We start from the raw sequence: 26472 nt of genomic DNA, 5'->3' as shown, positions 1-26472 counted from the left end.
TTTTTTTCCCTGTGCAAGTATTAGGTCAGCTAATTACAATGCTGGGGAGAATTTTGTTCCTAATTTTGAAATGATTCATTTATTTCATGTTTATGGAATTTGTGATCTTAATTTCTATGCAGTAAATATGCTTTCAGCATTGTCTTCATTTTTTTAACATTAATTCTATATTTAAAGGAGTCCGTGCTCTGATTTTTTAAAGATTTTATAACAAATTTACATATTTTTATATCTCTGTTTCTGTTCCAAAGGACTCAAGATAGAAAACAATTAAGAACATACTTTTAATAGAAATAGATCTTATTCATTTGCTCTAATAAAAAAGTATCTAAATTTCTCATATATATTAAATAAATTCAGTTACCAAAATTCCTTGAACAGAAAATGCTTATAGTTTACTTATTTAATTTATTTCCTCCAATCTAGACTTTCTCACTTTTGAATATGTTGGTTTGGTCAGGCAGCCTTTTGTTTCGATAAAAATAATCCTATTTTATCAGTAGCTTATAACGTGAATAAAGTGATTTCAGAATAACAAAAACCAAAGAAAAGCAGTGTGGCACAATGACAAAGCTCAGTTATATCTTATTTTGTTTCAAAAGAGCATACTCAGATTCAGAATTGAAACAGTGGTACTCCCTGTAGTGCTATTATTTAAAGATGAATTGAAATAACTTAATAACTTTTAAATTGTTACCAAAAAGCTGACTTAAGTCAATGTAAGTGAAAGTGTGACCATAGAAACTACTAAACCCGGCCGGGCGCGGTGGCTCATGCCTGTAATCCCAGCACTTTGGGAGGCCGAGGCAGGCGGATCATGAGGTCAGGAGATCCACACCATCCTGGCTAACACAGTGAAACCCCGTCTCCACTAAAAATACAAAAAAATTAGCCGGGCATGGTTGCGGGTATCTGTAGTCCCAGCTACTCGGAGGCTGAGGCAGGAGAATGGCATGAACCTGGGAGGCAGAGCTTGCAGTGAGCCAAGGTCACACCACTGCACTCCAGCCTGGAGGACAGAGCAAGACTCCGTCTCAAAGAAAACAAAAACAAAAACAAAAACTACTAAACCCACTTTAGAGATGATTGAGGTTCTAACATTTCTACTGAAGAGCATGGGAGAGAACTAAGAAGACAGTCAAAGCCCAAGATGATAGAATAACAAACAGATGCATCTTTGTTAGAAGACTAAACGATGTCACAAAACTCTATTATAAAACCTTTCAACTTTACCCGTAGGAAGATATGCAGGCTTCCACTCAGAGCCCATTTATTCATATTTTACAGTTCTACAATTTTTCTGTTCTAATTTTCTAGGCCACTCAATTTTTTAAGCAATAAAATAGTCATGAGCGGTGAGGGTGGGGAGACTTTAGACAGGTAATCTGAGAGCAAGAAATGATATTATTTGACAATAAGAGAAAAGCTGTAAACAGCAGCCTGAGAACATGAAACGCACAGTGGTCTAGTACCATTTTCTAAAGGTCAAAACCCCTATCTCACCAACACGGTCCCTCAAGTTAGCACTATATTTCAGCATGATACAATAACTGACACACAGAAAAAAATGATTTCAATTATTTAGGAAAGTTAAACTGTGGCCCCTATAAAAGCAGAAAAGCAATTGCTATTTTTTAAGCAGGTAATCTCACAACACATATACAATTTTTTAATGGTACCTAAAGAGTACATTATAAATGGGAATTCCATTTATGTCTAATATCTTATCCCTCCCCCTCTCACCTTCAGTAATACTGGAGAAATGAGGTCAGAGAGTAAAATTAAATTCAAAGCATTTGATTTATTTTTAAAATTATTAGCCATAAGTAGCTGGACATTTGTAGCACTTGTCCACTGCCAAATGTAAATTCATTAGTACTGAGTGTTTCCTGATTTAGCTCCAACAAGAAATATGCAGCAATTAGGTTATGGTTGAAAAACCAGTGTGTGCTCACTCTAAAGTCACTGTGTCTGCAGATTTGTGATTCAGAAAAGGAGAAGCCATGTCTCATGGGACCCCCCTACTCCCAACCTTGGCCAAGATACTTGTAGACATTCTGCAGTGTTTATACAAGCTAGCTCTAGGCAAGCTGGCTAGGAGTATGATCCTCAAAAATAAAGGTAAGCACTGGCAAAGAAATTGTGCGGTGAAAGCAGGTTATTGAATTTCCTTTCTCAAATGCTTACTAACCTTGAGTCCAGAAAAGATAGCTGTGCCTGCTGTATCCCTGAGTCCACGGTGCCAGATGATGAGAAAGGCCACCACTTACGTAGATACAGCTCAAGAACACTCACAACATAGGTTGCTAAGGAAAATCTATAGATGGTTTTGAAAATCCGTCATGTAGTGTAAAGAGCTAAGTTTACAGCCACTTACTGAACACAGAAATTTGCACATAAAATGATATTGGAAAACCAGTTCTCTGAATCTTCTGTTAAGTATAGACTGTAAAGCTAGCCAGGAGAGCTTAACATCAGTTTTTAAGGTGGAGTTAATAAAATTCAAAGCCAACACTATGGTTGTATCTTGATTTTCGTACTAAATATGCTCTTTAATAGAGTGTGCAAATAAGACATATAGTTTAAGGCCACGGTGACTTATATTTTTAAAAACATTCCTTTATCCTCTATCACAGGGAATCTTTAATTTAATTTCCTTGCCATTACATTTGCTAAACAGTATACCTAATGCATCTAACAGCTTCACACCCAGACCCCGTGAACTGCTTGTTGACAACAATTGTCTGGTTTTTTGAAGTGCTCTTGTGCATTCTTATATCACTGGGTCCAAAATGAGTGATCAAAGAGCATCAAAATGCACCCATTTGTATTTTAATGTTAGACATTCAAGGAAAGACCTAAAAGCAGAGTGCCAAGGGTCGTGAGATGAAGAGAGGAAGCAAGGGAGATTGTAAGCAGTGGTGTTAGGCTTCTTTGGATGAGTTTCATTAGGAACATTAACTGATTTCTCCTAGATCATGAATATTTGGGTCATGCTCAATTTCATACCTGAGTATTGAAAAGGAAGAGAAGGTGGAAATAATTTCAGTGCTAGAAATAGGGAATAAAAAATTGAAAACAATAAAGAACAACAACTTTGAGACCAGGCATGGTGGCTCAAGCCCTGTAATCCCAGCACTTTGGGAGGCCAAGGTGGGCGGATCACCTGAGGTCAGGAGTTTGAAACCAGCCTGGCCAACGTGATGAAACACCGTCTCTACTAAAAATACAAAAATCAGCTGGGCATGGTGGCGCACCCCTGTAATCCCAGCTACTCAGGAGGCTGAGGCAGGAGGATTGCTTGAACCCGGGAGATGAAGGTTGCAGTGAGCTGAGATCGTGCCTCTGCACTCCAGTCTGGGCAACAGAGCTAGACTCCATCAAAAACAACAACAGCAACAACAAAAAGAACAACCACTCTGATAATTTTGGTTCACCATTAATATGAGAGACAAATAGTACTATAAGTCAGATACATAAAACTAGAGATGTTTCTGTTACATTTCCTGGAGCCATGGCATTCCTTCCATCACCGTTAGTGGAATTCTGCCAACACATTTTCTTACTGGTTCATCTCAAATCACAGCATTTTACTTTTTATTTTTTTGCCTTATTTTAAGCATTTAGTTTAACATGAATGGTAAAACACATATGCAATATGCACACATTTCTATTGACTTTCTTTTCTTTATTTCTTTTTCTTTTTCTTTTTTTTTTTTGAGATGTAATTTCGCTCTTTGTTGCCCAGGCTGGAGTGCAATGGCGTGATCTTGGCTCACTGCAACCTCAGCCTCCCGGGTTCAAGTGATTCTTCTACCTCAGCTTCCCAAGTAGCTGGGACTACAGGTGCCCACCACCACGCCCAGTTAATTTTTTGCATTTTTAGTAGAGTTAGGGTTTCATCGTGTTGGCCAGGCTGGTCGCGAACTCCTGACCTCAGGTGATCCGCCCGCCTCGGCCTCCCAAAGTGCTGGGATTACAGGCATGAGCCACCGCAGCCGGTCTGACTTTATTTTATAGTCTATCCATTTACATATACACAATGTTAAAACAAAAGTAAGAAAGGAAGAAGGAAGGAAAAGAGAGAGGAATGGAAGGAGAGAAGAAACTTGCCAATTTGGTGTTTGGTAGAACAGACCAAACACAAAATGTTCACAGCAAGGCCCAGATCAAATTTCAGACTACGACGAATTAAAAAATATGTGAAGTAGATGTGAAGAAGTGGTTGAGAATAAAAGTAAAACAGATTAAGAAAAAAATCAACAGTAGGTTGGATGCTTCCAGAGGTCACTAGAAATGATACTGAAAGGTTGATCAGTTTCCCTTTTTACTCCTTCCCCAAACCGTATACATTTTTTAAACATAGAAAAATGTATATCCAATCTGTTATTACTTAGGTTTTAAACATTTCATACTGTGAGATTCAGACTTAGACTCTGTATTGATTTTTGTTATTGTTTCTTGGCATCATTCTGTCATTTGGTAGAGATGCTTGTACCTATTTTGTTGCAAAACGACGTAATTCAATGTAAAAATGAAATCATATATACTTTGGCATAAACAGAAATTGATGCAGCTACAAATCCTAGTACTGAGAATGTTGGCATAACACATTAATTGCAATTCTGAAATAAGTTATTTTATTTTAAGCAAGAAAAGGTCATCTCCACATGTATGACCTCTAAGGGAAAATTATAGAGCTGATATATCTTATTTTTAATAGAAAGCTAATGTGTTAGTTATTTTTAAAACTTATACTTCTAAGTTAAGCTTTTTAAAGAGATGCCACATCTTGAAGTCTCCTTATTGGAAGCTGATTTCAAATTGTTTGCATTACACATTTCTTTTCACTTGTCATCTACTAATGAGGTAGAACAGGTGTCAGTGACTGTGTATGCATAGTCAGGTGGTGAGTTATTTTGACTCCAGAAAAATGAGGTAGACCCATGCCATGTGAATGCATACATGATAAAGACTTCCTAACTAATATTTAGTTACCCAGTCCTATGGTCTGTGCTTTTTAGTAAAACTTAAAAAAAAAAAGTTTCTTAAAACAGCACTTTTGAAGAATTGGAAAACATTCTTGCAGACTCAGGGATATGCTGACAGTCTTCTAACATCAGCAATCTGCCAAGCATCTCCTGGTTTACACAGTACTTCTTTTTTGATTCTGCAATGAAGATCATGTTTTTCGTGGAGTTCTGAAGCCCTCATCGCGCTCTGCCTTATAAACAAAGCTTAGTGAGCTTTTACTATCATTCTTTCCTATTGACCTGATGTTGATGTTTTACTTTTAACTTGGTGTTTTTCTCCCAAAGTTCTCTTTGGCTGGATACTTATTTTTAGTGCTTTTCCTGGCTTGCCTTAAGAAGCTTTACCTCTTCAAACGTTCTGGCTCAGAAGTTAAACAGGAACTTTGCTCTTTATTCATTTTCATATCATGCCCCCAACACAGATTGACAAATTCTAAGGTATTCACTTTGGAGAAATTTGAATGTAGTCCTTAAAAATGTATGGTATACTTAAAATGTGCTGAATATTCTATTTCTCAGTGGTGCATAAGGATTTGAATATGACTTTTTTGTTGAATAAAAAGAGTAACTGTAATACATCTAAAAGACTGTGAAATATGCTGGGATAGAACTACCATTGCTTTGTATTTTTCTGGTCACCCTTAATATCTTTGTTAGATAATTTCACATTTACAGTATCACAGTGAGAAGAGAAGCATTATGCAGATCTTGAAAATAAATTAAGGAGAGGTTAGCTAACTTAGCCAGGAGCATTCAGCCATTTAGTGTTTCACCAGAGTAAGACTTCAGACTGGGTGTTTCTTCCATTAAGCTCAATATCCACCACTTAAAGGGTCCTTACACATGGCTGCCTTTCAGCAATACAATCAGGCAGCTACTCACATGCTAACAGAAGCCATCTGGCATCAGAAGAGGAGGGCAGGCTCCGAGCATGAAACCATAACAGCTGTGTGACCTTGGGTAACTGGTCTGCCTCTTGTGGGCCTCAGTTTCCTTATCTGTAGCATAAATAACATATGCACTAGAATCTGCCTGATGGGGTTGTGGTGAGGATTAAATGAGCTCATATGTGTAAAGAACAGAGAATAGTGTGTGTAACAAATATTTGTTATTTTTAATTGCTATTAGAATAATTGTGTAAATCCTAAAATCAAGTAAACAGAAAAATACAGAAACAGATGGAAAATGTGCATGCACATGTGTGTGACAAAAGAAAATTAATGATATTAACTCAGTGGACGGGGATTCTTAAGGAAGCTTTTGCAGGGAGGGGAAGGAGAGGGCAAGGAAGCACATTTAAGATTTTGGATTCTCATTGTCCATGTTCCAGCTTCTATGGATTCCCCATCTCACCCCTCTGCCTGTACACCCTCATATATGATGCAATGAGATGCTTACCTTGTTTCAGCAGATACGCTCCAAGTACTCAACAAACACCAATTCCATTAAATAGGTACAAAGAGAAGAGTATAAAGACTAGCCTAATCCTAAATTATCAAAGACTATTTTTTCTTTCTTCAATGCTTCTTTGTTCTGTGAATCTTGAAAGCTTTTTATTAAAATTTTTATCAGTCTGGGAGAAATACTTTATCTCCTTGACTTTATTGGAAGGCCTTCAAAGGTAGATCTGGGTCATTTTTCTGTATTTCAGATACCTAGTGTATTTTCTAGAACATTGTAGGTGCTGAACAAATGCTTGTCGAGTGACTGTAAGAATGCATGAGGATCCAGCTTGGCTACTATTTATGGAATTAGTGGAAAGGAGACGTGATAGGCACATGGGGAAGGGGTGAGTTAGAAATGGATAATGGGTTATACAAATAGAGTGCCAAAGGCAAACTCTGTTTCTCAAAGTAGTACATGTTTCATTATCATCATTATTATTATTAAAATTCACCATCTGATTTCCTCTAGGTCCATCCAATTTTGTTTAGTGCCTTAGCACAACGGCTATTTACATAAGTAATCATTACAAAATCATTTTATTTCATCACACCCCTGCCAACCTCACCTGTATTGTCACAGACACTCCGGAGCGTATCACTCCTGAGAACCCTGGAGGGTATCGTGCGTCCGAGGAGGCGCCTAGCCTTGTCCCCATGGAGTCCCTCTCCAGAGCATTACACTGCAGATTCGTAGGTGCCTCGTGCTCCAACACCAGCCGGGGCATTTTATTTTTTAGATCCATGATTTTAGCGGTTTGAAACCTAAACACAGAGCCGTGGTCAATCTCAGATATTCTTGTAGGTAACTGTTTGCTGGACCAACCACGAAAGCAGATCCTGGGCCCGGAAGAACTCCCAGGACAGACCTATGATGCCACTCAGCAGTGCAACCTGACATTCGGGCCCGAGTACTCCGTGTGTCCCGGCATGGATGTCTGCGCTCGCCTGTGGTGTGCCGTGGTACGCCAGGGCCAGATGGTCTGTCTCACCAAGAAACTGCCTGCTGTGGAAGGGACGCCTTGTGGAAAGGGGAGAATCTGCCTGCAGGGCAAATGTGTGGACAAAACCAAGAAAAAATATTATTCAGTAAGTGGTTTTCTCATCAGTCAGGGCCTGGAGGCCCAAGAAGTGAAGTGTGTTCTTGTGATGGATATGGTCACTGTCCTCAGAAGGCTTTATTTTCTGATTTAAAAACTTTTCATTTTGAGATTTATTTACAGCTTCTTTTACTCGCAGTAGCCATTCTCAGTGATCTGAGATTTCCTGGGGAAAATGCAGATACCAGGGATTTCTTTGCAGTTTACATCTTTTAACAAATACTCATGTAACTCAGATTCTGTCTAATTGAGACTCCAGGCAGGAGCCTATTCATTGCCTTTGGAAAGTTTACTTTCAAACTTCTCTTGCTAAAGTTATCAGAATATAAGTATTTAAACTCAGGAAGGAGGTAATAGCAGAGCTGATACATGTGGTCCATGTACATATTTGGTGAGCTCCAAATGGTCACTTTTTTCCCCTTGACAATAAGTTCATCTAAATTTAGGAGCTAAAGTAACTTATGGCTGCTCCGGGGAAACTCATCTGCCACCATATACACAGTCCACTTCAGATCAGCAACTGCCCTGTTAATTTTCAAGACCTGCGTAAAATATGTGCTCGCTCTCAACCCACAAGATTTGCAAAGTCCCTAGAAGAGAATTATCGTGTGCCCATTGCCTGTATCTTTCCAGGGCATCACCCAGCCATGCACCATCAGATAACCCCACACAGTCAGCCAGAGGCAATTCACAGATTCCCTCAGCAAAGCAGCTGATCAGATTCTTCCTTTCAGAATCTCTAAGCTCCCTCCCGGAATGTCTCCAGAGAAATAGACTTAGGTTGCCATAAAAGGGCTCTTCCTTCCCTAAGGGGTGTGTCTGCATGTATGGCATGAGTGCACTTCAGTATCTGTCACATCTAATTAGGAATTAAACCAAGTTGGGTCCGGTACATTTATGCACGTCATGAGTCGGTCACAGACAGGATGTGGGATGTCAACAAAGGGACCGCAGAGTTTTACTGCTAAACAGATGCAAACACTATTAAATAATGCCCAGTGCCATGCAGATCCTTCAGCATTATATTGTTTCAATAAAGATCCAAGATCAGAGTGGACAAAAAGTTACCATGGTTCAGTGATACAAACAGAGATGGACCAAATCAGAAGACACAATTTACAATGGCCCATAGAAACCAGGAGGTAATCTTTGTGGTATGCTCAGTACTTAAGATGACACTTTCAGATCTTCTAGTGCTGGAGTGGGGGTCGTGGAAAAGATGGATTGCTTAACACTGGAAATGTATTGTATTTCCAAAGCATGATCATGTTAAATTCAGTGAAAATATAACTATGTCTGTGACAAAGTTTCTACTTTGTCGTTAAATGCAAGTGATTTCCAAATGCACATTTTGATTGTTTTTCTCTCATCTGAGTTAAAATATCTTCTATTTTCTATTTCAGACATCAAGCCATGGCAACTGGGGGTCTTGGGGATCCTGGGGCCAGTGTTCTCGCTCATGTGGAGGAGGAGTGCAGTTTGCCTATCGTCACTGTAATAACCCTGCTCCCAGAAACAATGGACGCTACTGCACAGGGAAGAGGGCCATCTACCGCTCCTGCGGTCTCATGCCCTGCCCGCCCAATGGTACGCTGCTCCCAAGTGTCAGCAACCATCACATGCTACATGTCATTTGTATTCTAGCAATAATGAATACAGGAAGCTGGGGAAATAATATTAATCTTAGACTGCACAGTTCCACCAATATGCAGATCAATAACAAACACATATGTGAATTTTTTTTTTTTTTTGGAGACGGAGTCTCGCACTGTTGCCCAGGTTGGAGTGCAATGGTACGATCTTGGCTCACTGCAGCCTCCGCCTCCTGGGTTCACACGATTCTCCTGCCTCAGCCTCCTGAGTAGCTGGGATTACAGGTGCACACCACCACACTTGGCTATTTATTTATTATTTATTTATTTATTGTATTTTTAGGAGAGATGGAGTTTTACTGTGTTGGTCAGACTGGCCTCGAACTCCTGACCTCGTGATCTGCCCTCCTCAACCTCGCAAAGTGCTGGGATTACAGGCATGAACCACCATGCCTGTCCATATATGTGATTTTTAAGTTATTATTATAAGCAACAGAATATTCAGAGAACTGGAATAAATAATCACCATTTTGAACTCTATGTATGGGTAAAATCCATCAGTACTGTTGAGTAAAGAAACTGTGCAAAAAAAAAAAAAAATTGCATCTTACCCTTAAAATTAACTATTTAAACCCACAAGAATGTATCTAAGTTTCAGAACTGACAAGTAATACTGTAACATGTTTGTTTTCTAGGTAAATCATTTCGTCATGAACAGTGTGAGGCCAAAAACGGCTATCAGTCTGATGCAAAAGGAGTCAAAACTTTTGTGGAATGGGTTCCCAAATATGCAGGCGTCCTGCCAGCGGATGTGTGCAAGCTGACCTGCAGGGCCAAGGGCACTGGCTACTATGTGGTATTTTCTCCAAAGGTAACTACTACCAACTGTGCAGAAGCAGTAGGCGTACTGGTGGAAATTATTTGGTAGAATGAAGCCTGCGGATGCCAGATGTAAACAGCTATTAGTTTGGGGTCAGTTAGATTTTGGAAGGTTTTTATTTTCATCTCTATAACTTCTATATTTTCAAACTTTACACAATGAATAAAAATTATTTTATAAACAGAACAAGTAAATGTTTTAAAAGCTATATTTAAAAGGTGTAACTCACTGTCAAGGAAGGCAAAGTGTGACCTTAACTTTAAAGTAACCATGAAAACAACTAGTATTTCCTAAGCACCATTGTAAAGGAGACTCTAAGGCAAGAAAACTTTTTCTATTTTTCTATGATTTACTTAAGAATTCCTTTGATGAGCCATGGAAATGGGTTTCAAGATCATATACTTTTGCCTGAGGCTTTTGAATAAGTCAAGAACCCTTAATATGAGTCAATATCCCTCTAGTTACGTACGTTACAATATTTGTGTATGGAACATGACTTATTGTTCACAAGTGAGCATTTTCTAAATCTATAGCAGAGTTTTATTCTTATGGTCAGTGTTATACAGCAATTTACACATTTATAAACAGTTGCTACATTTAAAATCACCTATGGCTGGGTGCAGTGGCTCACACCTGTAACCCCAGCACTTTGGGAAGCCGAGGCAGGCTTTCACACGATGAAACCCCGTCTCTACTAAAAATACAAAAATTAGCTGGGTGTGGTGGTGCATGCCTGTAATCCCAGCTACTCAGGAGGCTGAGACAGGAGAATCGTTTGAACCTGTGAGGCAGAGCTTGCAGTGAACCGAGATCATGCCACTGCACTCCAGCCTGGTAAGAGAGCTAGACTCTGTCTCAGAAAAAAAATTACCTCTGAAACTTGGCCTTCAGATATTTATGACATATTATTGAAAAACAAGCTAATGTCCAATTTATGTAATTTTTTAAATATCATGTTTTTATTAGAAAATAATGCATTTTCATTTAAAAATATTACACAGAAGTAAAAACATAAAAATCACCTGAAAATACCACCATCTACAGAGCTATTAACCTGATGAAGTATATTCTACTTCAATTCACACACACACACACACATTCACAACATACAGACATGCATAAAAAGAGTTTTCTATATACATACATATGGAATTTACAGGCTTGTTTATGTATATGAGTGTATATATATTATACTCACATGCACAAGCCACAATCTATGTACACACAGTTTTATAATTAGCTTTTAAACTATACACTAATCCCTTTATTCAAAATATATTCAGTCTCTTCCAGTAAGTCCGTTCATCTAACTTCTCCAGACTCCTTTTTCTATACTAATTTGGTTGCCTCTATTTCAGTGTCTGACAGTTCAATGCACAATAGGGAATGCTCTCCAACCATGACATAGTTTTGAATGGCAAGTTTAGATTTTCTAATTTGTCATTATCATAACAACTATGCAACAAAGAAGGATCTTTGCATTCTCAAGCCTGCTCATATTCAGTTCTGCACACAAATGATAGTCCAAAACCCTAAGTCCAAAACACTTTTTTCTTTGTTTTTTTTAGACAGAGTCTCTGCATCGTGCAGTGCCGGATCAGCTCACTGCATGCCTCAAGCATTCAAGTAACACACAGGCATCATAGTCGAGACTTTCATAAGTCATCTCCTGACCTAGTCTCTGACTCCCAAAGTGCAACATTGAGCCACCGCTAAAACACTTTTTTCTATCATAAAAAGCCAAGATAGTATCGTGAGAATGTATTATACATACAAAAACGAAGATAAGTACCTTGTGTCTCTTGACACATTCAGAGGTAAGCTTAAGAGAGAAACTGTGTAACCTACACTTATCGGAAATCTGCTGTCTGGCAATATGCCAAGGATTTTTCAGTTAGATACTTCCAGAAACTATGTTTTTTGGCTTTTTTTTTTTTCAATGAACTGTCTATGCCCATCAAACTCAAAAAATCACAAATCAGACCTTACTAGTTGACCAAAGGAGCAAATACTGACGCACACGTTTCCCACTGCTAATGTGTTTGCCATGATTCAGGTGACCGACGGCACTGAATGTAGGCCGTACAGCAATTCTGTCTGCGTCCGGGGGAAGTGTGTGAGAACTGGCTGTGACAGCATCATCGGCTCAAAGCTGCAGTATGACAAGTGCGGGGTATGTGGAGGAGACAACTCCAGCTGTACAAAGATTGTTGGAACCTTTAATAAGAAAAGGTAATGATAGAACCTTTGCCTTTATATGAATTGAACAAAGCTTTAGACACTTGCAAAATTGATAAAGGGGGTTCATATTACATCATAAGCTATGTGTACAAGGAGGTCTAACGTGGCTCTAGAAACACATTTTAAATATGAGAAGGAAGAGACAGGAGATGAATAAAACTCTGGTTGCGCAGGGATAACTCATGACATGACGCCTCTGGAAGCAGATAAACTGCAGTAACCATGGGAATCAATAGCTGGCAGAGTCGGAAAACGGAAAAGAAAAAGTGGGTGACAGTCCACTTTAGTGATATCTTGCAGATCTATTGTTATTCCTAAAACATAATTTAGATAAGGTTGGCTGGTTTCGATCTTAACTGTAGTTTCAAAAACAAATTCTTCTTACACTGTGTTTTCCTTAAGAAAACATTTCTCCTTGCAAAATGTAAGTTCATGGCAGTGGTGTGGGTAACAATCCTAGTGAAGTATCCTGGTTTATATCTACTCTCTAAAGAAATATATACAGCAGTGTCTGTCTCCTGCTTCCTCTTGTGGTCCTAGATTACACTTTTGCTTTAAATATTCAAGTTTATAAAGTACCAATTTCTGGCATAAAACATGCTATCAGGTAGGATGAGTGAGTTGACTAGTGTCTGGTAAAATACAGGCTTGCTTTTCTTCCCAAACCACTGTTAGGCTGAGTGTTATTAGTCAAAGGCATCTGTATTCTTGATGTACATGCTCTGTTGTCTGTAATTTGAGAGTAATATGCAAACCAAATTAACAATAGGACTTATTAAAATAATTAAAAATGTTAATGTAAAAACTATAAATTTCCTCTGATGCGATTGGAAAATATATGTCTAAAAAATTTATTCTGAGTTAAAATAGGCGTTACTAATTCTATTTGCTAATGAAATAATTATTCACCCAATTGTGTTAGACCATCTATGTCAAAAACCCTGCATGCCCAATTATAGCCTGCATTTTTATATGTTTCAAAGGTATTAAACACCTTGGAGATGATCAGTCCAACCTTCTGTTTTAAAAATGAGATGGACTCTGAAAATATAGGAGTTAGTCAATTCTCCATGGCTGATGAATGCCAGAGAAGAGCAGACACCATAACTGAAATCCTAGAATGCACAGGTCACTTTGAAAAAAAAAGAAGAAATAGAGAAATAGAGAAAGAGAGAGAGAAGGAAGGAAGGAAGGGAGGGAGGGAGGAAAGAAAGAAAGAAGAAAGAAAGAAAGAGAAAGAAAGAAAGAAAGAAAGAAAAGAAAGAAAGAAAGAAAGAAAGAAAGAGAAAGAAAGAAAAGGGAAGGAGGGAGAAAAGAAAGGAAAAGGAAAGGAAAGGAGGGAGAGAGAGAATTCAGGAATCAGGTTAGAAACAAAATTACTTTTAGAAAGTAATACCTTATACACTTTATGGTACATATTCTCTTCTACATAAAGTTATAAACCACTTTTCAAATTGCCAAATTTAGCATTTTAAGTATTTTTGTGTTGACAACTAATATCTGCACATTTTTTCACATTAAAAGATGAAGAAATTCATTATAGCAACAAGTGGTATGCAATGTAATCACTCAAAAATTGGTTTGACCAAGATTATATTATGGTACAAATGACTTGTTTGAGTATTTCAAAGTTATTACCTAGGGAGGCCATAGTAATTTATATGATTTATAAAAAGGAACATTGATCTCATACTGGAATATTTGTAATCAAGCTTTGGCTCAATGATTGCTTAGACATGTGATCTTTGAATTGTCACCTAATGCCTTTACCGTGAGATTTCTCAGAAGTAAAGTGGAAATACTAGTAATTATCATGCGGTTAATAAAACTGTTGTGAAGGTGAAATGAGATAATACATATTAAAATATTTTATCAAGTTTAAGCCTATTCACAATATGACCCTAATCTTAACTTGCTCCTCCTTCAGTTTTCCTCATCTCAGTAAATGGCAACTCAGTCTTTTTACTATTGAAGCCAAAACTTTGGAGTCATGGTTCATGTCTCATTTTCTCTCACACCCCACATCCATCCATCACCAGATACTGTCAGTTCTCTTTCCACCACATCTCCAGAATCTGGGTGCCCCTCACCACAGCGACCGCTCCCACCTCAATCCAAGTGTTCATCAGATCTTGCCTGGACTAACACTGCAGTCTTCTCGTGACCTCTGGATCCTTTGCCCCTCAATCTCATCTTACCAAGCAAGGAAAGCCACAGCTATTACCTAAATCAGATCATTGCATTCCTTTGATCAATAGCCTCCAATGGCTTCCATCTTACTTAGAGTCAATGCCCAAGACTGTTTTATAATCTCCAAGGTGCTAAAAGATCTGGCCCCTTCCCTCCTCTGTGTCTTTTCTACACTGTCCCTTTCTCTTGCTCTGCTCTAACCAGAATGGACTTTCTGGCACTTCAAAAACATGACACCAGGTATGAGGATGCTGTTTCCTCTGCCTGGAACACTTTCCGCTATTAATGAGCAGTACACCTTCCAGAATCTCTTAGGTTTCTGTCAAATGTCACCTGCCCAGATGGTGGCTACTGTGCGTGAACAAGAGGGCATCTCCTGCATTCCCACCACTACTGTGTAACTTCTTACTTTACTCTGTTTCTTCACAGCTCTTATCAATTAATATCACCACATACTTTGTTTGCTGGGAGCAGACTAAAACATCCCTTCCCTGACAGCATGCTTGGATATCAGTGAATACATTTCTTCATGACAGATACTGCCCTTGGCACTGTGCAGATAGCCCTGAACAAAACAAGATTCCTTTACCCTGCTAGCCATACTTTGTAAGAGTTATATGAAAATTGCATTCACTTATGGTAGTCAGGAAAGCTGGTTAGTGTCTGGAGTTTAAATGATACCAAGCAGGATGTAAAGAAAGGGAATCAGGAATATCAAGAGAATCATCTTTTACTAAGGCACTAAAAACTGAGGGCACTAATATTCAGGTTTACCAGTGCTTGTGAAACTCAGTTTGAAGGCCTACAGCAATACTGACCATCATACTAATTCTTATCATGATGAGACAAGCTCTAAGGAACAAGGGTAAACACCCAAAAAAGCTTTCCTTACCCTTTATTCTTTATTTTACTTACTCCCTACTGGGCATCATTTAAACTCTGGACATAACCAGAATTTAATTTCATTTAAGCACTATAACATATGGCTGGCAGGGGTCAGGATTTTATGCCTGGGGACATAGTGAAAAAGAGCACTAATTGGGAGTCAAGAGCCTGACTTTTTTTTTTTTTTTTTTTTTTTTAAGACAGAGTCTAACTCTGTCACCCAGGCTGGAGTGCAATGGCGCAATCTTGGCTCACTGCAACCTCCGCCTCCCAGGTTCAAACGATTCTCCCGCCTCGGCCTCCAGAATAGCTGGGATTAGAGGCATGGGCCACCAAGCCAAGCTACTTTTTGTATTTTTAGTAGAGACGGGGTTTCACCATGTCTGCCAGGCTGGTCAGGAACTCCTGTCCTCAGGTGATCCCCCCGCCTCAGCCTCCCAAAGTGCTGGGATTACAGGCGTGAGCACAGCATCCAGTCAAGCCTGGCTTTTAAGCCTAACACTGCCACTAATCAGCTCTAAAGTGAACTTGTTCAAATACTTTCATATATCCCCATTTCATACTCTTTCTGTGTAAGATGACATATTTATCTCCAACTACCTTCTGTTTAGAGAGATCTCATTCTGTTACTCAGGCTGGAGTGCAGTGGTGCAATCATAGCTCACTCAAAGACCCAGGCTAAGTGATCCTCCCACTTCAGTCTTGCCAGTAGCTAGGACCGTAGGCATGCACCACCATCCCTGGCTAACTTTTTTACTTTTTGTAGAGACAAGGTCTCCCCTATATTGCCCAGGCTGCTCTTGAACTCCTGGCTTCAAGAAATTCTCCAACATCCCTTTTGACTTTGTTTGAAGCCACTATAGTTTCATGGATCATTTATTAATATTAGGTACTACAAAACACATCTGTAACAAAGTCTGATCTGTAATGTACTACAAAAATAAAAATAATGAATCGAGTTAGACAGAATAAGGAACGCCCTGAGCATTGCATCATCTCTTCAGCACTGTGGGAAGCTGTATCACCTGTGTGGCTGTCGCTATAGAACGCTTTGCCTGTAGACAGGGGGCTTCCTTCTGATCAGCTTCCTTGGCGATAAACTTCCTTTCCAATTCAGAGGAAACTCTGGAGTGAGGGAAACACACTTGGATTTTCAGCATGTGAATGAGAACTGGAAATGAGACAGTTCAGCTCCACACGTCAGTCAAACTGTGCAAGCCAATAGTATTCCTGTTTAAATAACTAGGAAAGTAAAGGGACCCTATTATGAAATTACTTAAAAAGGCAAAAATGTGGACAACAGTAGACTCCTCACCTCACACTTGGTGCTTAATTAGCATTTCCATCCTAGCATTCCTCACAGGCTCATGGGTATTAAAGATATTTATGTCTTTCCCCATTTTTTTGAACAGATGATGGCTCTTTGAAGACTTATATGTCACTCACCATAAAGCCTTTCTCAATCTATTATATCTTATGGGCACTAAGAATTCAGAAAAATTTGCTAAGTCATTTTTTAAAAATTCCCCTTTTATGATGGTGTTAGTAATATCATTACCCAATTTCGAAATTGCGTGCTTCATTTAGTGGCCTGTCCCACAAAATCCAGAGTTCTAGTAGAAAGGGATGCAGAGACTCTACTCACCTCTAGTCCAAAAACTAATTAATTCTGTGTTCCCAATTAGTCTGCACATTGGAACAATGTGAGAAGTTTCAAAAGTGCTCTTTGCCTGTGCCCGAGCATGGAAGATGGGATTTAATTGGTCTGAGGTGTGGGTAGGCTCTGAAAGATTTAGAAGATCTCCACGTGATTCTAATGTGGAGGCAAATTTGAGAAACATTAAAGAATTATATGAGATTAAGGGAAGGCATACTTTTGTCAGTTTGTATTTAAATATATCCCATTTTGTGCCAGAAAGAATGTAAAGTAAAATAGATTTGTAAAGGTGATAGGATTTGATAAGGATGAAAATGGTTTCATAAATCTTGAAAGTTAGTATAAATTTTTTAAATGAAGGCAGGTTGCTAGCATCATCCTAATTTTGAACACCTCCATTAACGTGTATACAATACTGTAGGCTAATTGCAATTTTGTCATAAAAAATAATTTTTAAACTCAATTTTAAACTAATCTCTTAAAGACATTAAAACTGTGTGTTAAGAGAAGACTTTTTAGAGAACTTGTTTATTATTTACTGTTTACTTATTTTTTCTCCTTTTTTTTAATCACCTCCCCCCACTTCCTGTGAACATTCCTACTTCCAGTAAGGGCTACACTGACGTGGTGAGGATTCCTGAAGGGGCAACCCACATAAAAGTTCGACAGTTCAAAGCCAAAGACCAGACTAGATTCACTGCCTATTTAGCCCTGAAAAAGAAAAATGGTGAGTACCTTATCAATGGAAAGTACATGATCTCCACTTCAGAGACTATCATTGACATCAATGGAACAGTCATGAACTATAGTGGTTGGAGCCACAGGGACGATTTCCTGCATGGCATGGGCTACGCTGCCACGAAGGAAATTCTAATAGTGCAGATCCTTGCAACAGATCCCACTAAACCATTAGATGTCCGTTATAGCTTTTTTGTTCCCAAGAAGTCCACTCCAAAAGTAAACTCTGTCACTAGTCATGGCAGCAATAAAGTGGGATCACACACTTCGCAGCTGCAGTGGGTCACGGGCCCATGGCTCGCCTGCTCTAGGACCTGTGACACAGGATGGCACACCAGGACGGTGCAGTGCCAGGATGGAAACCGGAAGTTAGCGAAAGGATGTCCTCTCTCCCAAAGGCCTTCTGCATTTAAGCAATGCTTGCTGAAGAAATGTTAGCCTGTGGTTATGATCTTATGCACAAATATAACTGGAGGATTCAGCACTGATGCTGTTGTGGTGAACAGGAGGTCTACCTAACTCACAGAAAGTCATGCTTCAGTGGCATTGTCAACAGGAGTCCAATAATGGGCAGAATCTGCTCTCTGTGACCAAAAGAGGATGTGCACTGCTTCACGTGACAGTGGTGACCTTGCAATATAGAAAAACTTGGGAGTTATTGAACATCCCCTGGGCTTACAAGAAAGAAACACTGATGAATGTAAAATCAGGGGACATTTGAAGATGGCAGAACTGTCTCCCCCTTGTCACCTACCTCTTATAGAATGTCTTTAATGGCATCATAATCATTTTCACCCAAAATACACAGTAGCTTCTTTTTACTGTTTGTAAATACATTCTCCCTTGATATGTCACTTTATATCCCTTGGTTCTATTAAAATATCCATATATATTTCTATTAAAAAAAAGTGTTTGACCAAAGTAGGTCTGCAGCTATTTCAACTTCCTTCAGTTTCCAGAAACAGCTGTGGATATTTTACTGGAAATTAAGAACTTGCTGCTGTTTTAATAAGATTTAGTATATTTTGACTACAGGAGATAAAATTTCAGTCAAAAAACCATTTTGACAGCAAGTATCTTCTGAGAAATTTTGAAAAGTAAATAGATCTCAGTGTATCTAGTCACTTAAATACATACACAGGTTCATTTACTTCAACCTTTGACTGCCTGTGTTTTTTTCAGGTAGCTAGCCAAATTAATGCATAACTTCAGATGTCGAAGTAGGGTTTGCCTGTGTGTGTGTGATTAGTACTCAAGAGTCTAAAAACTAGTTTCCTTGTGTTGGAAATTTAAAAGGAAAAAAAATTGTTTTTCACTGTGTTTTCAATTTGTATTTTCACAACTACTTTCTCTCTCCAGAGCTTTCATCTGATATCTCACAATGTATAACATACGTACAAAACACACAGCAAGTTTTCTATCATGTCCAACACCTTCAACACTGGTATACCTCTTACCAGCAAGCCTTTAAAATGCATTTGTGTTCGCTTATTTGTTTTGTTCCAGGGTTCAGTAAGACCTACAATGTTTTGTATTTCTTGACTTAGTTTATTAGAAACATTAAAGATCACTTGGTAGTTAGCCACATTGAGAAGTGGTTATCATTGTTAATGTGGTAAATGCCAAAAAGTGGTTAATATTAATAAGACTGTTTCCACATCATAGGCAATGATTTCTTAATTTAAAAAATCTAAATATATTCCTATTGTACTAAAGATTTTTCCCAACTGGAAAGCACTTGGTTGTACCTGTAAGTGTCTGAGTGAGGAAATGTGATGATTTTCAGAAAGTTGTTGTGTTTGTTTCCATAGCCTGTTTAGGTAGGTTGTAAGTCTGAATAGTTAGACATGGAAATTATTTTATAAGCACACACCTAAAGATATCTTTTTAGATGATAAAATGTATACCCCACCCCCATTACCAACCTCACAGCTTAGAAAATCTAAGTTGTTTCATTTCATTGGGATTTCTTTTGTTGTGAAACAGTGCAAAGCCAATTTTTCTTCATAAAAATTCATAGTAATCATGCCAAATGTGCCTATTGTTAAAGATTTGCATGTAAAAATCTTAGGGAACCATTGTTTGAGTTATACAAGCTCATGAGAGTTTATTTTTATTATAAGATATTTTTAATATAAAAGAATTATGTAACTGATCACTATGTCACATCATTTTAGTGGGCCAGGAAAATAGATGTCTCACTGTTTTTAGTATTTTCTTAAGAAATTGCTTTTAAAACAAATAATTGTTTCACAAAACCAATAATCATCCTTTGAATTTTCACTGACTGACTTTGCTTTAGATGTAGCGATTTTTTTTCTTAATAAATTATCAGTTTGAGAAATGAGGCCTGTAGAAGGCTGATAACCTATATTTGATGGAGATCACCCAGTGCCAAGGGCAGAAAGCAAACCTAGTCAAATAGGTGAGAAAAAAATAATAATCCCAGTGCCATTTGTCTGTGCCAAGAGAATTAGGAGAGAGGCTAATGTTACTTTTTTCCATTTTGGAAATAATTTTAATCAAGTAACTCAAATGTGACAAAATTTATTTTTTTGTGTGTGGTTATGTTCCCAACAACATTAAAAAATAATTGAGGCATAAATGTAGTTGTCTCCTACTCTGCTTCTCTTACTATACTCATAAATTTTTAATATGATTTGTCAATGATTCATGTTTCCCTCAAATAGTGATGGTTTACACCTGTCAAGGAAACAATCCTAGAGCGCTTAGAGCAAAGAAACCACTATTCCATGCTTTTAAGTAGTTTTCTCCACCTTTTTCTTGTGAGTCTCACTAGATTGACTGAAGAATGTATGTCTAAATTCCTGGAGAAGGTGATATGGACTGGAAACTGAAATTCAGAGAAATGGAGTGTTCAATAGATACCAAGAATTATGAACAAAGGGAAAATTCTATACAACTCAATCTAAATCAGTCCAGTTTTGACTTCGTACTGTCTTTCACCTTTCCATTGTTGCATCTTGAATTTTTAAAAATGTCTAGAATTCAGGATGCTAGGGGCTATTTCTTTTTTAAAAAAAAAAAAAGAATTTGTCTGAAAATGCTCAGGTTTGTAAGAATCTAATCTCACTTACATAACTAAGCACTCCATAATAAGTTTTATTAAGTACAAAGGGAGCCAGAAAAAAATGACATTTATTTCTTCTAGATCAGAAAAATTTAAATTAAGCCCTGCCTTGCTGTTTAGAAATATAAGGGCATTGTTATAATTTATTCAATAAATTTATCTTCCTTTGCCTTCCTGTGGAAACAGTTTTATCCCACTAAACTAGGAATTAAGGGATAAATCACAAACAAAAAAAAGTTGCAGCACTGAAAAAAAGTAATTTATTGTTTTTGCAACTGGTATGTGAATCTGTTGATAAAATTATTTATTCTTATTTAACAAAAATATGTGCAAATTTTTCTATATTTAAAATGTTTTGCTGTTGTCCTACTTTTTAATTTATGCTTCATGTTTGTGTATAAAGTACACTTTTACACTTTGTGAGTTTACATAATATACAGCACTGGTTGCTTTTGTATTTTTTTACAGAAAGCTTTCTGTGTGAAACAGGTGTATATGTATATATTCCTCATGTATTCTTATTCTGATACTATCATTTTTCTTTCCAAGGAAATTTTAATCTTTCACAACTAATAGTGTTCATTACTTGTACCTATGATAATAGGTCTTTTACATCACATTAACTCTAATTTGTCCAAGTCACAAATAAGAAAAACACTTATTCAATGAAACAAGGTGCAAGTTTTAAATTTGGGTACACAAATAGCCTAGAAGCTTCCTACAGGCATTAAGACACAGACAAGAATCAGATTCTTTCACTTCATCGAGAAACATGGACAAGCTGACGTTGATGTATTAGATGAAAGTTGTGTACACACAACTTCTGAGGGATACAAATGATAATAAAACCAAACGTTGTCTTTGTCTGTTTAGAAACACCTCCTAAGATTAATATCATTTAGTCTTTAGTGTCTGTAGGATTCTACTGATGAGCACAAATAAATTGGGTTTGTATAACAAATGTTAATAGTCATAACTGTTTCTACAAATAAGGGGTGTCCATTAAGAGAATGTGATGTTTTTCTACTACTGTTGAATCCTCTGGGGTGATTCTAGGACTTGAAATAGGCAGAGTTGCCTCTGATGACATCAGCTTGCCTCTGTGATTTCACAGTCTGATCCTGGCAATAAGACAAAGCACCCTTGGACACACAGCCAATCTCTGGTTGTGATACTTCCTCATTGATTCCTTCCTTGTTAACAAGGTCATTGTAACCGTTCAGGTGAGGACAGCAGCCAGACTCAAAGTCCAGAACTTGTGCTGTTACTTAGAGTTCGCACTGTAAAATAACATTGAATTTAATAATGATCAAATTTTTCTAGTAGTCTGTGGCAGAGTGTATAATCTCATTGGCATGATTGGTGAATATTAATAATCTCTTTATAATGAAATGATGCTCTACAAATACAATATATTTGCTAACATTTCAAAACTACTAAATAAATGAAATAGCCATGTGTACAGAAATGGGCATCTAAAGCTTTAATAGAACCAAATTCAAGACAATGTATCATTTAGACACACAGAAAAGGAACTTGTATGTTTTCCCTATTATTTTTCTCATTTCCCAACAATCTATAGTTTTAGATTATCAAACAGATAGATCAACTTAACTGGCTAGGACATTGAAAAAAATCTTCCTAAGAATGCTTTGTTGGCATAATCTATAGAGATAATTTCTCAAATTATATTATTATGATGCATATAAACTCTATAATGTATAATTGTGTTTCACTTATCTAATGTATGAGAACATATTGACATACAAAACCATGCATTAGCCAAAAAATTGGAATACAGGTGGTGTTCAGATCAGCAAAACATTCAATCTGGTAAATGCCTGCCTGGGACCATGATGTCATTCTCAATGCAGGTTTTATGGGAAAACTGAAAGAATATGTTGTTAGATGATGTTGGTTTTGAAAAAAAATAAGGCCTTGGCATACACATTCGTTAGCCCAGTTAATTGCATTCTACTAATATAGTTGCACTTTAGCAATAATTTTGCTCTCTCTGGTCTTTATTCTGTGGCTTCAACTAACTGGACCATGTGGACTATAAAGGTCAAATGAAAAAAAAAGAGTAGTGGCCCCTCATCCTATAAGGTACTGCCACATCAGAGTGACCTAAAAGTCTAACACTGTGAGGAGAACTGTGATTTGTAGGAAAAAACAAATGAAAAACAGGGCATGCCTTTTAATTTTTTTCCACTTTCCTTTGGCATATCCAGTGAACAATTCTAATTTTTATTGAGGTGCTAACATCTTTCGTGACCAACTGTCAAATGTGATATTTCTGAGATACTATTTTTTTACATGATTTTACAGTTTGCAGGAAAGACCTCTAAGGTTTGTGTCAGGATAGGGCACAATTTGATGCTCCAAATTCGAAAAATAAGCACATCCAATGATTGTTTTGACCAACAGTGGTCAGTGACATAAACTGCATGTGCATCTGAGGACATTTAAGGGGTCATTAAAACTTGAGGAGCATCAGGCCAGAGTGGCAGACTTTTAGATGAGTCATATTTCAGCATTCACTAAGTCCTCAGCATTCCATTCAAACTTTCATATATATTTGGCCTGATATTGTTTTCAAACTTTGCAACAGTTTATGTTATTAGTAAACACTTGGTGACTATATCTCAGCCTTTTCTTTAACAACTCATAATATATTAGAAACATGTCTACCTATACTGAGAGTATATTTACAATAGAAGACCATACTGTGTGTGACTTTGTAAAGCTAGACTTTTGATTAAAAAATATATAGTCTCTGGATGGTATTTTTGCATTACGCACTCAGGCACAATATAAACATTGATGGTTCATCTTGCTACAGTTAGGAGCTGAAAAACACTACTTACGTATTTGTATGACCTGTTAGTCAGAGGAAATCATACATATGCTTTGTAAATAGACTTTGTGGATAACTAAATAGACTGAAGAAACATGTTGCATTTGATAGAAGCAATGGCATAAATATTTGGTTTATATATTAGAGTCTGTGAGTAAAGTAATAAACCTAAGTAGGTATAACTGAGATTTTTAAACCTTGAAACTTGCTTTGATGGTAGAGAAAATCATTGAAGATTTACATACTGTATATAAGATGTAAAATGTAAGCTGCTTATTACCCTCAATTTTCCAGAAGCAATGGTATATAATGCAGTTGAAAAACCAAAAATCTTGGAAAACTAAGACGGGTCTTGTTTAAAATGTCTCTCAGCTTTGGCAACCTTCAAATCTTAATCAAGTATTTAAAACATTACTGTGTCTTGTAGCCTGCATTCCACAACAGCTCTGTTATTCAGGTAAAAGACTTGAACTGAGCCGTTTGGGACCTATACTGTAATATTTTTCATTGAGGAACAATATCCTATTTTGTAAAGCATTTCCCTATGTGTGACTTTAAACTGTAAAATTAAACACTGCTTTTGTGGGTTCAATGGGCACAATAAATATAAATTGTAAACTAGGTTAAAGTATGTACTGCATATAATATGTTTTAGAGTTGGAAACTATTGTTCATTTATTTTTAATTTTCTCCTAACAGTGGTAGCACCAAGCTGGGTCTCAGGGAAGTCCTAGGCTCTTTGTAATTTCTATCATCGCTCACCCTCTTTGGCATAGACAATTAATACTTTATCTTAGTTAAAGTTCTATGAAAACTATTGCTTCAGGCTCTTTTTACCGGACTATCAACCCCTGAAGATTGCATACTATTAAAATTTTGGTGTTAGATTAGAAACAGCAAGCAACATAATCTACCACTTCATTTTTATTTTTTGTATCTAAACTTAGTCCAGATATAAAGTTAAAGAATTGAGATAATAATGCAAGCATAGAAATTTTTTTTAAAACACCTGAAATTGACTAGCAAAAGTCTATTTTATAACATTTATAATATTAAGCTTCCTAAGAGCATTAATTCTTTTTAAACCTGGAATCATTTCTTTTCAGCGTACATTTCAAACACTGAATTTCCCTCTCATATCAAATAATATTGTAGAATTGTGGTACTTTAAATTTTCTCCTTAGGAGGATGTATGCTTTTAAATAAATGATTTAAAACATCTATATTTCTTAAAAGATGATATAATACACACACACATATACACTAGCTGTCAAAATATAGCTAAGATTTGTTCAACATCTCATTGAGTTAGGCCCTGTGGTAATCACCCCACAAACTTTCTACCACAAATTTCTCTCCATGCCCTTTGGCTCTTGTGATACTGGTATTAAGATTCCATATTACAGATAACAGTCGCAATATGATAGCCATTAATTATTAGCTATTCGGTTGGTGCAAAAGTCATTGCGGTTTTGCTGTTTCTTTTATGGCAAAAACTGAGATTACTTTTACACCAACAGAATAGCTTTCACCAAGTGCCAATCACTGTTGTAAGCACCTTAGATGGTTATTATCAATTGTTGGTTTCTGTGATCACTGAGTCTTAAATCCTTTTGGACTGTGAATCTGAGCGAGAGATTGCAGGGTGACTGGAGGACTGACTGTGCAAGATTAGAGAAATAGAGGCAAGTGTTTAGGTCTAATGTGTCGGCCCCCTGAGTAAAAGCAAGAACATTCCTAAAATTCCAATGAAAATGGTAAGGAAACTATGGAGAATTAGACCAGCAGTAAGGATAATGTCAGGAGCTGAGGGTAGCACGAAGACTGTTGTTTAAGGAAAGAGGAGAGATAATTTGATTTAGAAAACTAAGAAATTGCCAGTAAGAGTTTTTCAAAAATAAATTCAGCGTTTTTCCTTACAAACTCCTTCACAGCTGGTAATGAGTTGGGCCAGACAAGGTCAAAGGCATAAAAGTGGTAATGGTGGTAGCTTTTGGATTAGGAGTAGAATGAACAAAGGAGATGCTTAGAAATTTGTGAAGTCCAAATCATCTCTATTTCTCACATTCTATTGGGTCTTTTTTGATATATTATTGAGTGTTTTATCTGTTCAATTAAATTCATATTTTCCCACAAAATAAATGATTATATGTCATTATGTAGACACAGGTGAGGGAGTATAGTAGAATAGCCTTGCTTTTTCTAGTTCCCTTCCATGTCTGTCACATAAGGAGACATGATGTCAGAATGATTAACCATCTGGGGCAGTGCCTAGCCCAAGACCTCTCTCCAACGTACATTCATAAGATTTTCTGCAATATAGCTTTCTCCTTCTACTTCCAGCTACCTGCAATGCTTTGTCTCCCTACTTAAGCCTCCATTGGGATTTGCCTTGAATTGGAATTATGGACTTTTTATTGTTGTTATTTACTATAAGAAGCATCTAAATCTTGGAAAGCATGAAAAAATATTTCTTAATCACTTGTAAGTAGACTGCTTCCAAAAATAGCGGCTGAGCCAGTTTTCGATTTTAAAAAGAGTATTTTATCTACAAAAATGTTGAGAAGCATTAACCTCTTCATTTCCAAATACGTCTGGTACCTACTAGACATTGTAAAGAGTCTACCTAGATTGTTTCTTTACTGTCAAGCTCCTTTACCATCCCTCTAACTGTTCAAAGATGTTGCTTTGAACACTCATAGGAAGTGCCTGACTATGACCAGCTACAGGAGTGTCAGACAGAATGTTAGTATATTAGAACAAGCA

The 26472-nt window shown here is 37.3% G+C and overlaps 1 protein-coding gene across 2 annotated transcripts in view; it reads left to right on the top strand.

Moving 5' to 3' along the window:
- ADAMTS5 (ADAM metallopeptidase with thrombospondin type 1 motif 5) overlaps positions 1–24337 on the top strand; it is a 51058-nt gene extending 26721 nt beyond the window's left edge. For both annotated transcript variants that reach the window (XM_033232236.1, XM_033232235.1), the window contains exons 5-9: positions 7281–7564; positions 8979–9162; positions 9863–10038; positions 12104–12279; positions 17629–24337. In XM_033232236.1, coding sequence (XP_033088127.1) covers positions 7281–7564; positions 8979–9162; positions 9863–10038; positions 12104–12279; positions 17629–18196 — 1388 coding nt within the window. In that variant the 3' untranslated portion in view covers positions 18197–24337. The remainder of the gene's footprint in view (positions 1–7280; positions 7565–8978; positions 9163–9862; positions 10039–12103; positions 12280–17628) is intronic.
- The last annotated feature ends 2135 nt before the right edge of the window (positions 24338–26472 follow it).

Source organism: Trachypithecus francoisi, unplaced genomic scaffold (assembly GCF_009764315.1).
Source record: "Trachypithecus francoisi isolate TF-2019V2 unplaced genomic scaffold, Tfra_2.0 Lachesis_group14, whole genome shotgun sequence".
Taxonomy (NCBI): Eukaryota; Metazoa; Chordata; class Mammalia; order Primates; family Cercopithecidae; genus Trachypithecus; species Trachypithecus francoisi.
The sequence above is the reverse complement of the archived record's forward strand: the minus strand, read 5'-3'. Positions and strand labels throughout refer to the sequence as shown.